The sequence below is a fragment of the Castanea sativa genome, chromosome 9 (assembly GCF_040712315.1).
Source record: "Castanea sativa cultivar Marrone di Chiusa Pesio chromosome 9, ASM4071231v1".
NCBI lineage: Eukaryota > Viridiplantae > Streptophyta > Magnoliopsida > Fagales > Fagaceae > Castanea > Castanea sativa.
In genome coordinates this window covers 459,042-470,178 of record NC_134021.1, presented here as the reverse complement: position 1 = coordinate 470,178, position 11,137 = coordinate 459,042, and the positions used below count along the sequence as shown (strand labels likewise).

Sequence of the window (11,137 nt, the reverse complement as noted above, 5' to 3'; positions counted from 1 at the left end):
CTCATTCGGGGGTGCCCCACAGTTGCATCCACCAATTGATCAATTCTAGGAATAGGGAAAGGATCTTTGGGACATGCCCTATTCAGATCTGTAAAGTCAATACAGACTCTCCATTTCCAATTCTTCTTTTTTACTACGACAGTATTGGCCAGCCACTCAGGATAGAAGATCTCCTTGATCGCACCAGCTTGCTTTAGCTTACCAACCTCCTCTTTAACTGCCTCTGCGTGTTCTTGAGATGCCCGCCGAGGAGGCTACTGTCTAGGCGTCGCATGGGGGTTAATATTTAAATGGTGGCAGATAACTTCTGGATTGATTCCTGGTACATCATAAGTCGTCCATGCAAAAACATCAATATTATCTCGCAAGAATTGAATCAACTCTTCTCTTTCCTGTGTCGGCAGCTTGGATCCGACTTGAAAATATTTCTCATTATCTTCCCCAATAATTACCTTAGTTAGCTTCTCGGCAGATCCTTTATCCTCAACTAGGCCGACTTCCCGAGCAGCCTCCTTTAATTGCTATGACGTCTCAGGAACTTTTCCCTCCAACGAACCTCGGCCTGTGCGAATAGTGGCAAACATTAGACATTGCCTGGCCACCGTCTGACTGCCATGTAACACTCCCACGCTTCCCCCTATAGGGTACTTCACCATCACATGTAAAGTTGATGAAACTGCCTCCATTGCATGCAACCACGGTCTAGCCAAAATGGCCGTGTATTGAGAATATGCCATAACAACTATGAAGTTTACCTGTACTTCGGAACCCTCCACCTGCACGGGCAGCCTAATCATTCCGCGTGGGATCACCTGGTTTCCGTCAAAACCGACCAAGGGATGGTCGTATTTTTCTAAGTCCTCCTCTTTCAACTTTAACCCATTGAATAGGTCCGGATACATAATCTCGGCACCACTTCCATCATCCACCAAGACTCGTTTCACATCATATCCCCCGATACGAACTGTGACGACCAAGGCATCATCGTGGGGTTGAAACGTTCCCTCTTTATCCTTATCAGAAAAACCCAAAGTAAGCGTGACCGAGGATCTGAGTCTTTTGTTTGTTTGATGATTCTCTTCCACGTCCTCATTCCCACACTTGTTTTGAATGGTCATGACCCGAGAAGGTTTCCCAAAGTCTCCTCTCGGCTGGGTCAAGATGACGTTAATAGTGCCTAAAGATGGTTGAGGGGCCTGACCCCAATATTTCCGAGTATCTAGTTGTTCTTGATTCCCATTCGGCTTTGCCAACAAGTGATTGATCTTCCCGGCCCTAATCAATTGATTTAAATGGTCACGCAACGTCCGGCACTTCTCCGTGGTGTGTCCCTTGTCCTAGTGGTAATGGCAGTGGAGGTTTTGGTTCCTCGTGGATGCATCTCCACTCATTTTGTTTGGTGGCCTAAAATATGGCTCATGCCGAATTTTCTCCAGTATGTGATGCACAGGTTCCTTAAATAGCGAGTTAACTAAAGGAGACTCGGCGGTCCTCGGATGGCTTGTAAAGTCTCGTTTGGGCCGAATACCTTGAAACCCTCCTACCCGAAGATCCTTCCTCTCTAGATACCCTTTCATTTTGCCTTTGCTTTGCATCTGATCGTCTTCTACCCGTTTATATTTATCTATCCGGTCCATAAGCTGACGCATGTCTATCGCGGCCTTCATTGTCAAAGACTTCCTTAACCCATGCTCCGTGGGAAGACCCACCTTGAAAGTTCTCACGGCTACACTCTCCACATCCCCATCAATTTCATTATATGTTTCCCAGTATCGGTCAGAATAGGTTTTGAGTGTTTCACCTTCCCTCATAGACATAGACAGTAGAGCATCCAAAGGTTTTGGAATCCTTGTACAAGTTATGAACCTTGCTCCAAATGCCCTAGTCAATTCCTCAAAAGACCTCAGGGAACCTTCTGCCAAATCATCAAACCACCTCATAGCCACGGGCCCCAAACTGGAGGGAAAGACTCTACACATCAATGCCTCATTATTCGAATAAACGGCCATCTTCTGACAAAAATGACTAACGTGTTCTACAGGGTCAGTCCTCCCGTTATACACAGTAAAGATGGGTTGGGAAAACCTACGAGGTAGCTTTGCCCTGTTTAACCTTGCCACAAAAGGGGATTTGGCAATTTGTCTCAGGGCTTTACCCATTGCATCACTCTCGTCACCACGATTTACCCCATCAGTATCGGGCATCCTCGTCTCCTTCTGCTACTTTGCCCTAACGCCCGAAGACACACTAGCACGGGTCACACTTCGAGTAGGCTCAAATGTTGGGGGATGAACTCCTCCTGGGTTTGCTTCCGAACTGTCATTGGAAGAGCTAGCATTACCCTTACGTCTTCGCTTCCTACTATTCACGCACTTGCGTAAGTACGCTATCTCAGATTGCATCTGTCGCAGTACGTCGTCATGAGACATATGCCCCTCGGTTAACGATCGTTGCTCAGCCCCCTGACTGCCACCATATGCTTTCACCACCTCCGAAGTATGTCCCTTCCCCTTGTCGCGCTGAAGACTTACAGCTACGTCCCTGCTTCGTGAACTTACTGATTCTTCCCCCTCTAAATACACCTCCGCCATCCACTTCAAACTGGAATGTGCTACGCTGTTGTTGTTCCCACAGACGGCGCCAATTGTAAGGACCAAAAACTCAAGATAGAACCAGCTTAAAAACGCTCCTACTTCTTTATACTTCTTTATTCACTTAAAGGTCCTCTTACAATACATTTGGTAGAGAGGGTTCAACAACAAAAGTCCTCATTCGTAGTCTCTTAATTCCTACTTATACTATTTTCTGCTTTCATCGTAGCCTTACACCTTGCAATCTGCGGTCCTTTTCCCATGACACTTGTCCGTCGGCAATGGAACAAGATTCCACTTTGCATTCCGCACTGTTCAGGTCATGTCCACATTAATGCGACGGATAGAGGTGATGCTTGCTAATTAATGCGGCCAGAATGGTTGTTGCCAAGTATTTAATGCAACCTTCCAAATCAGCCTATTACATCCAGATATTTGTAACATGTCCCTTATATAGTTATCGTCCACGCCACCTCATCTTCGGGCACACCCGGAGAGACCTCATCTTTCATTCTAAATGTTGGCCTTCCTTTCTTCGGGTCCTCGGGTTCTTAGGTCCTCGGGTCCTTAGGTCCTCGGGTCCTCACAAAATCCTATCTATAACAAAAAAAAAAAAAAAAAAAACTAAATCTTATTACAAAACTAGGCTTAAAAAAAAAACTTGAAGGCCCAAAACTGATAAACAAAACCAGGGCCCAATCTTATTACAAGTCAAAGTGCCCAAACCCCAAATATTTATACCCGAAGTGAACGGCTGAACTTGATACCATATGGTGAGCAGTTGACTGTGTCCTACTACAGGTGCCGCGACAACCTTTACCAAGTCCGAACGATTGTCGACCACCAGATCCGCTGGTCTGCTGGGAGGCGGAGAGCAGATTCGAAGAAAGAATGAGAGAGGCGGAGAAACCAAGAGAGCTTGCTTGATAGCTTGAGCAGTTGAGAGAGTAGGTCTAGGCGGAGGAAGCTTGCTACCTTGTTTGAGTTGTTGAGCAGATGAGAACAATGGAATGGAGAGAATCAGAGAGAATGAGAGACAGAGAGAGGCGGAGAACAGAGAGAAAGGTAAATTTTTTAGGGTTTGAGTTGTTTTATTTGTTTTGATTTGTGATTGTTTTGTAGTTAATCTTTTAGACCGGATTTGTAATTTATATGATTGATTTTTGGTTTGTCTAGAAGATAATAATGTTTAACTGGATTTACCAAAATTTTTGTTTTTTGGTTAAAAAGGTGTGCTAGATTTTTGTAATTCATCTGAAACTCTTTTTTTTTTTTGCACCTACTATCCCTTATTTTTTAAAATTTTGGGACCTCCCTTCCACTTGAGGGCCTTAGGCAATTGCCCAACTCGCTTAAGGGAATGGCTGACCCTGAGCATTTGGGGTGTAAAACCCCCAAGTGGCTATTTTAGCAACACATCAAATTGAGTTTTACCCGGATGTGTATTGATAAAAGTTTTTAGCAATTGTGAATAGTAAATTTGTATTTATAACAACTACTATAGCAAGTTTGTATTTATTTTCTATTCATTTTTATTCTCACTTCTCTCTCCTCTCTGCTCTATGACTCTTTCATTCATTTTTTTTTTAATATTATTTGATTGTATAGTTTATATCATTTTATTATGTTGAACATAAAAATAAAAATTGAGATACTGGTGTATTGTTAAATAAGTAGGTATAATAGATAAAACAACTTTTTAAAGTAATATATATATATTATTAAAAAACTCGGATGTGAATGATTTTATAAAATAAGAAGTTTATATTTAGTTGAGACTTCACAATCACATCACTTAACAAATATAAATGGAAGAATAAAATTAAAGATGATGACAAAAGTTAAAAGACAAAAAAAAAAAATCATAAGGAATCAAAATAAAAAATACTCCAAGCATAAAAGAAAGAAAGAAAAAAAAAAAAAGGACAAACATTAGGTTAATACTTAATAGTAGAAAAGTACTATTTCACACTTTCCCTTTCCTTTTCCTCGTACAAAAAATTCAAAGTACAATTGCAAAGTCTTTATTTACCGCTGTCACGTGGAAACAACGGAGAGTTTGTCAAACATGGGGGTGATGTTTTGCGACCACGTGCACTGAACATCCAGAGAAAACCCAACTTCACATGTTTTTAATAATTTTGACCCATTAACAGTTTAGTTTACGGACAAATAAAAAATTGTGGCTAACGGGCACTCCGAGTGCCCGTTAACACAACCTATAAATATGAAAGAAAATCAACAAACATTGTCCAATGTTGTGGCCAGAGGCAGAGTCCACTTCAATTCCGGACCCTACCTTTATAGTGAGAATTCTAGCACCACCCAAGTCCATGCTATAATGTACACACTCTCTAGTCTCTGCACGTCACATAACCCCAAAAACCATCCTAGTGGACCGTGTCAACCTACGGTGGACACGCAATTCAATGTGCAAACCACTACTCTCTCTCTCTCTCTCTCTCTCTCTCTCTCTGTGACTGTGTCTGTGCATCCAAATTCAATGTTCGTCTTCTTCTCATTGACCCTTTCTGCTTTCTAGATATGCTATATTGTTTAAGATTTTTCTCGAATGTTACTTTGTATATCACTGGTAATTTATAAGACTATTTCTATAATAATTTAAATAAATTATAGGTCTAAAAGTGCAGATAAATGATCTATTAACCTTCACATATAATAGGTTGGAAGGAAGTTTTCTGCAAAATGTTTTGTTTATTACACGAACTATTTTATATGTGGCCCAAAAAGCAATTAAAACCGTCACATAAAATTATTGTTTTCAGCTTGAAAATTGTGACTTTAAGTGACGATACAGTTATTTTTTGAACGGTATATAATATTATTTGTGTATACTAAATATTTTGTTTATTACAAATTATTTTTTATATATAACCTAAGAGAAATTAAACCCGTAAGGTAAAATTATTATTTTTAACTTAAAAATTGTGACTTAAGGCACCGATTTAGTTATCATTTGGACAATATGTAATACTATTTGTATATGAGCTATGTTAATGAGTGCCTTTAAGGTATTGGTTAAGATTACATTTTAAAAAAAATTTGACATTATTTTATATGAAAAAAAAAAAATTATTAAAATATTAATTATTTTTTTTTATTACTCTAAAATTTTATTTAAATAAATTATTAATCAATACCTTAAAAGCATTCGCCAACGTTTATCTTTGTGATATGACAAGAGTATTATCCAAATATAGATTAACACAAAAGGAAGAATATTTATATGACTTGACTAGTGTGCACTAAACAGATGTCCAGTGTACCGACATAATTACATCCCAAAAACAAAAACCAGGACTCCTGACTCCATGCCAACATGCCATTGCCGTGTCTACAATCCCGAGACCCTCGTGGGAATACATGTGACTCTATATGACTATCTGAAACATATGCGATGAATGAGCAAAAGTGAGACTGAAAGTGCGCTAGTAAAGACGAAAGACTAAAGAGTCTTCAGCAACTATTGGCCGCCAGTGCCACATCAGACAAACTGTCTTTCTCTGCTGGACACGTGTCGCTAAGAACAGGCTGGAAAAACAGTGTCTCAGTGCTCCATAATGTATAGGAAGACAGGATTCCAGGTCACCTTCTAAGATTTTGGACTGGTTATAGCCGGTAACATATTAACTACAACGGAACCCGAAATCAACGGCTGTGTTGGGTCGAGGCCGAACCTCGGAAACTGATGGAACTAGAAGGACTAGAAACTAGTACTACTCACTTCTCAGCTGAGAAACAAACATTAATAAATAAATAAATATTTAAACAACAGAAGTACCCTGAGGTCTCTCTCTCTCTCAAGCTCTCAGCTTTGGCTTTCTTTAAGGTACGCTTTATTCTTCCATGTCTCAATTTCTTAAGGTACTTGTTATTCATTTACTGCTAGGCCTATTGAAGTTATTTCCTATTCTGCTTTCATGCTCATAAGAAATAAATACTATGGTCGTTATTTTTTTAAGACTTCACTGGTAAACTATGGTTAATTCTGCAACTTCATTCAGTCAAAAAAATAAAAAATTCTGCAACTTCAAGCTCATAAGTAAAAAAGTATAGTGCTTAACAAATCTGAAATTTAAGGCCTTTTGACTTACGTTTGGAGCTGTTCTTATGTGTTTTAATGGTTTTTATAGGATTGAAGGAACTCTTTCATTCTCTTATTTTTGGTCAAAGCAAGAAAAAGTCATTGGGGGAAATGAAACTTGGGTTGCTTGTGAAACTTTAATCGGGATTGAGGTTTGAATATGGGTTGTTTGGCGGAGTACTTTTGAGTTTTGATTGAGCTCTTGCAAATGGATTCACGTTTTAGTGGATTTTCGGGTTCCGCTAATGGAGTTCAATTTGGCAATCCATCCTTCTCAGTTCTTTCGAACGAAAACCTTGTTGCCAGGCCCAGATTCGATAATGCCCTTTCAGATCACAATGTTAGGGGATTTCATTTCCTTGAATCCGATCAGACTCCGAGTCATATAGCCCCGAGCTCGAGTCTGAACGAAAGGGAAGATTCCCCTGAGGATTGTGACTTTTCCGATGCAGTTTTGAACTACATAAATCAAATTCTTATGGAAGAAGATATGGAGGACAAGACTTGCATGCTTCAAGAGTCTTTGGAACTTCAAGCTGCTGAGAAATCCTTCTATGAGGTTCTTGGGAAGAAGTACCCTCCATCTCCAGATCATAGATTGACATATATTAATCAAAATGATGGTAGCTCAAATGATCATCACCATGTATATTACACTAATTATTATCCCAGTAGTAGTGATAATAGCAGTAGCTTTTTTGGTGATAATAGCTTCATTCAAAGTCAAGGAGAAGAGTATATTATTTCCCAGTTACAAAGTCATCCGCTTTATAGAATTCCTCAGTCATCTTATAGCTCTTCAAATAGTGTGATCAGTAGTAGCGTGGATGGCTTGGTAGATTCTCCTAGTAGTCCGCTTCAGGTGCCTGATTCAAACTTCGAGAGCCAATCTGTTTGGCAGTTCAGGAAGGGGGTTGAGGAGGCTAACAAGTTTCTTCCCAGTGGAAGTCAATTGTATGTTAATTTGGAGGCAAATGGGTTGTCATATATGGAGCCCAAGGCCGGGATTGGCAACTTGGAGTTCAAGGTGGAGGGAAAAGATGCGGGGAAGTACTCATCTTCTGGGTCAAGGGGAAAGAAAAATCCTTACAGGGAGGATGGAGATGTAGAAGTTGAGAGGAGTAGTAAGCTAGCGGCTGTCTTTACTGAATCTATTCTGCGGTCTGATTTGTTTGATACAATTTTGCTTCATAGTGCAGGGGCTGGTCGTGAGGCCTTGAAAGCTAGGCGTGAGGGCTTGGCAGCTAGTCGTGAGGCCTTGCAGAATGTGAAGAGCAAAACGGTGCCGCTGAATGGAAAATCAAAGGGATCTAATGGTGGAAGGGGACGTGCAAAGAAACAAAGTGGAAAGGAAGTAGTGGATTTGAGGACCCTACTAATTAATTGTGCCCAAGCTGTCGCTGCTGACGATCAGGGGAGTGCAAGTGAATTGTTAAAGCAGATCAGGCAGCATTCTTCTCCCTTTGGGGATGGAAATCAGAGATTGGCTCATTATTTTGCCAATGGCCTGGAGGCACGCATGGCTGGTACTGGTAGCCAGATATATAGAGGCTTAGCTAGTAAAAAATTATCTGCTGCTGACACCCTGAAAGCTCACCATCTACTCCTTGCTGCATTTGCATTTGAGAAGATGTCTATTTTTACCTCAAACAGGACAATAATGAGTAGAGCAGCAAAGGCAACCAGGGTACATGTCATAGATTTTGGTATCCTTTATGGTTTCCAATGGCCCACCTTTATTCAGCGGATCTCATGGAGAGATGGTGGGCCACCAAAGCTTCGGATTACTGGAATAGATTTTCCCCAACCTGGCTTTCGGCCAGCCGAGCGAGTTGAGGAAACAGGACGTCGCTTAGCAAATTATGCTGAGAGTTTCAAGGTGCCCTTCGAGTACAATGCCATAGCAAAGAAATGGGAAACCATCCAACTTGAAGAACTTAAAATTGACAGGGATGAGTTCCTTGTTGTTAACTGTTTGTATCGAGCTAAGAACTTGCCTGATGAATCCTTTGCAGTTGACAGTTCAAGAAATATCTTTCTCAATTTGATTAGGAAGATCAATCCAGATATTTTCATCCATGGGGTTGTAAATGGCGCCTTCAATGCTCCTTTCTTTGTTACCCGGTTCAGAGAGGCATTGTTTCACTATTCTGCACTTTTTGATATGCTTGAAACTATTGTTCCTCGTGAGGAGCGGGAGAGGATGCTACTTGAGAAAGAGGTGTTTGGCAGGCAGGCTTTGAATGTTATAGCATGTGAAGGCTGGGAGAGAGTGGAGAGGCCAGAGACATACAAGCAATGGCAAGTCAGAAACTTAAGAGCTGGGTTTGCTCAGTTACCTTTGGACCGTCAGATTATGGAGACGGCAATTGATAAGGTGAGGACAAGCTACCACAAGGATTTCGTAATTCATGAAGATGGCCGGTGGATGGTGCAAGGATGGAAGGGCCGAATTATCTATGCTCTTTCATGTTGGAAACCTGCTTAGTGAACGTCAAAGGGATCCTTATTTACTTGGGGTCTGCCTCTCGTCTCCATGGCATTTGATAATGATGAATGAGGACCAAAGGTAATGCTATTACATTTTCTTTTTTGTTTTGTCAACCTCTCTTATGCAGTTTCTCTCATCTGTGGTTAATCTGCTTATCTTGTAGCTTGTTTAATTGGTAACCTTGCAGTTAAATGTGGTTATACTGAGAGGAGGACATTGATAAAGCAGCTTGCAGTTAAATGTGGTCATACTGAGAGGAGGTCATTGATTAAGGGATATGCGATTCAATAGTAGAAGACTCGCAGATTTAAATTATGAGACTTTCTCACCAAAAATGTTGTATTATAACCACTCATTTTCAGTCTGGCTGAGTGTTTGTAACATGCACATATAGTCAAATTGATATAGAATGTGAAGCAGGAAATGTGTGCTACAGAAACTTTTAAATGGAATAATAGCTTCTTTTCGCAATGTTAGGAGCCTTTGGTTTGCTGCTGCTGTTAGGAACTCTCTCTTCCCCTCTTTCATGAGCAACTTTGTTAGCTGTTTGATGAATGTGAGACCTACTATAGCAATAGGTCCTTTCGTCTTTGAGCACTGAGTGCAATGGATAGTATACCTTTACTTCTCTCCATGCTCAACATTGCCTCATGCTTTGAGGCATTGCAATGTTACCATGTTTTTCTATACAAGGAATATACACTAGCCTTTTCACATGCGCTTTTTGTACCTACTTACGGTTTTAATAAAATAAAATAGATTAAATTTAAGTATGAGCTAAGGATGAAATTTGTATAAAACTTAAAAGAAAGAGAAAAATGACTGATATATATATATATATATATATATATATATATATATATATATATGGAATTCAAATTCAAATTAATTTTGTTTTTATATATATATATATATATATGGAATTCAAATTCAAATTAATTTTGTTTTTACTATTTTAATTGTCTTATTCATATATACTCATTTAATTATACTTTTTAAAAGCTTATTGGATAGTTTCAAAAAGTGGACACAATTAATTTAAATTAATTAAAATGTTCATTGAGCAACACTTGGTAGATGCAATGCAAAATGGAAATTTCAAGAACTATTTTCCCAGAGCTTTCTTAAAAATTCTTCTAAAATCTGCAAATTTGATAGATGCAAATGGAATTTATGAGTAGTGCGCAACTTGAGCTGTCTCTTCACATCTTTATTATATCTAATACGTATTGTCTAATTGCTGTTCGGCGCAAATTGCAGTCTATGCCGACTTCTCCACCAGCAACGTGGGTACCCCTTTTTTATCACATAAATTCATGGCGGCGGGACCTAAGTTACGCACTTTTGTTTTTATGTATAATATCATGTTAATGCGATTACACTTTTTGTTTCTTGTTTAGAATCCAATATAAGTTGCGTTCACTGTGTCTGTGTTGGTGTCATTAAGCTGACTGTAGGAATTCCTATATTTTATTTACATTTTTGGACCACTACTATTTTATGATCCACAATTACCAAGTCTAATACAAGCTCATGCTCTTGATTTACGTAATTTTTATTCATTTTTTTTTCCTCATAGTATTGGCCTATTGGGTATATCAGTTTTACAATTAACTAGATTGCATGATTGCATGATTCAGGCCAGGCTTATTCGAGTTGACTTGTTTGCATAACATTTTAAATGACTTGATTCACAAGTCACGACCACGCATTTCTGTACCTATGGTGGGGGAAATCGAATCATAATATGGGAGCAGGAAAACTGGGTTGGATTGGAATGCCAATTTGACTCACTATTAAATGCACATAGATTTCCATGATGAAACTCGGCAAAGTTTGGCCAATCTGGGTTTCTTTTCATAACAAAAAAGAATTAAAGAAACTAACGGACCTTAGTTGCCAACAGGGTTTCTATGGTTGAGAGTGTAGCTCATTTGCTTGCTAACTTTG

General features: G+C 39.5%; 2 protein-coding genes across 4 annotated transcripts; one reads left to right on the top strand and one right to left on the bottom strand.

Annotated features, from left to right (window-relative positions):
• Positions 1-521: 521 nt before the first annotated feature.
• Positions 522-2,204, bottom strand: LOC142610434 (uncharacterized). The gene is made up of 2 exons (XM_075782246.1): positions 1,867-2,204; positions 522-1,275 (listed from the first exon to the last, which is right to left on the bottom strand). The coding sequence occupies exons 1-2, from the start codon at positions 2,202-2,204 to the stop codon at positions 522-524; spliced, it is 1,092 nt and encodes a 363-aa protein (XP_075638361.1).
• Positions 2,205-6,224: 4,020 nt separating this feature from the next.
• On the top strand, positions 6,225-9,686 carry LOC142610957 (scarecrow-like protein 9). 3 transcript variants are annotated; one of them, XM_075782948.1, is made up of 3 exons: positions 6,225-6,441; positions 6,746-9,265; positions 9,423-9,686. In XM_075782948.1, exon 2 carries the CDS (start codon positions 6,905-6,907, stop codon positions 9,182-9,184), a length of 2,280 nt encoding a protein of 759 aa, XP_075639063.1. In that variant the 5' UTR covers positions 6,225-6,441; positions 6,746-6,904; the 3' UTR covers positions 9,185-9,265; positions 9,423-9,686. The 3 variants fall into 3 exon arrangements, with proteins under 3 accessions (XP_075639063.1, XP_075639061.1, XP_075639060.1); XM_075782946.1 differs by having other exon boundaries at positions 9,351-9,686; XM_075782945.1 differs by having other exon boundaries at positions 6,226-6,441; positions 9,375-9,686.
• Positions 9,687-11,137: the final 1,451 nt, after the last annotated feature.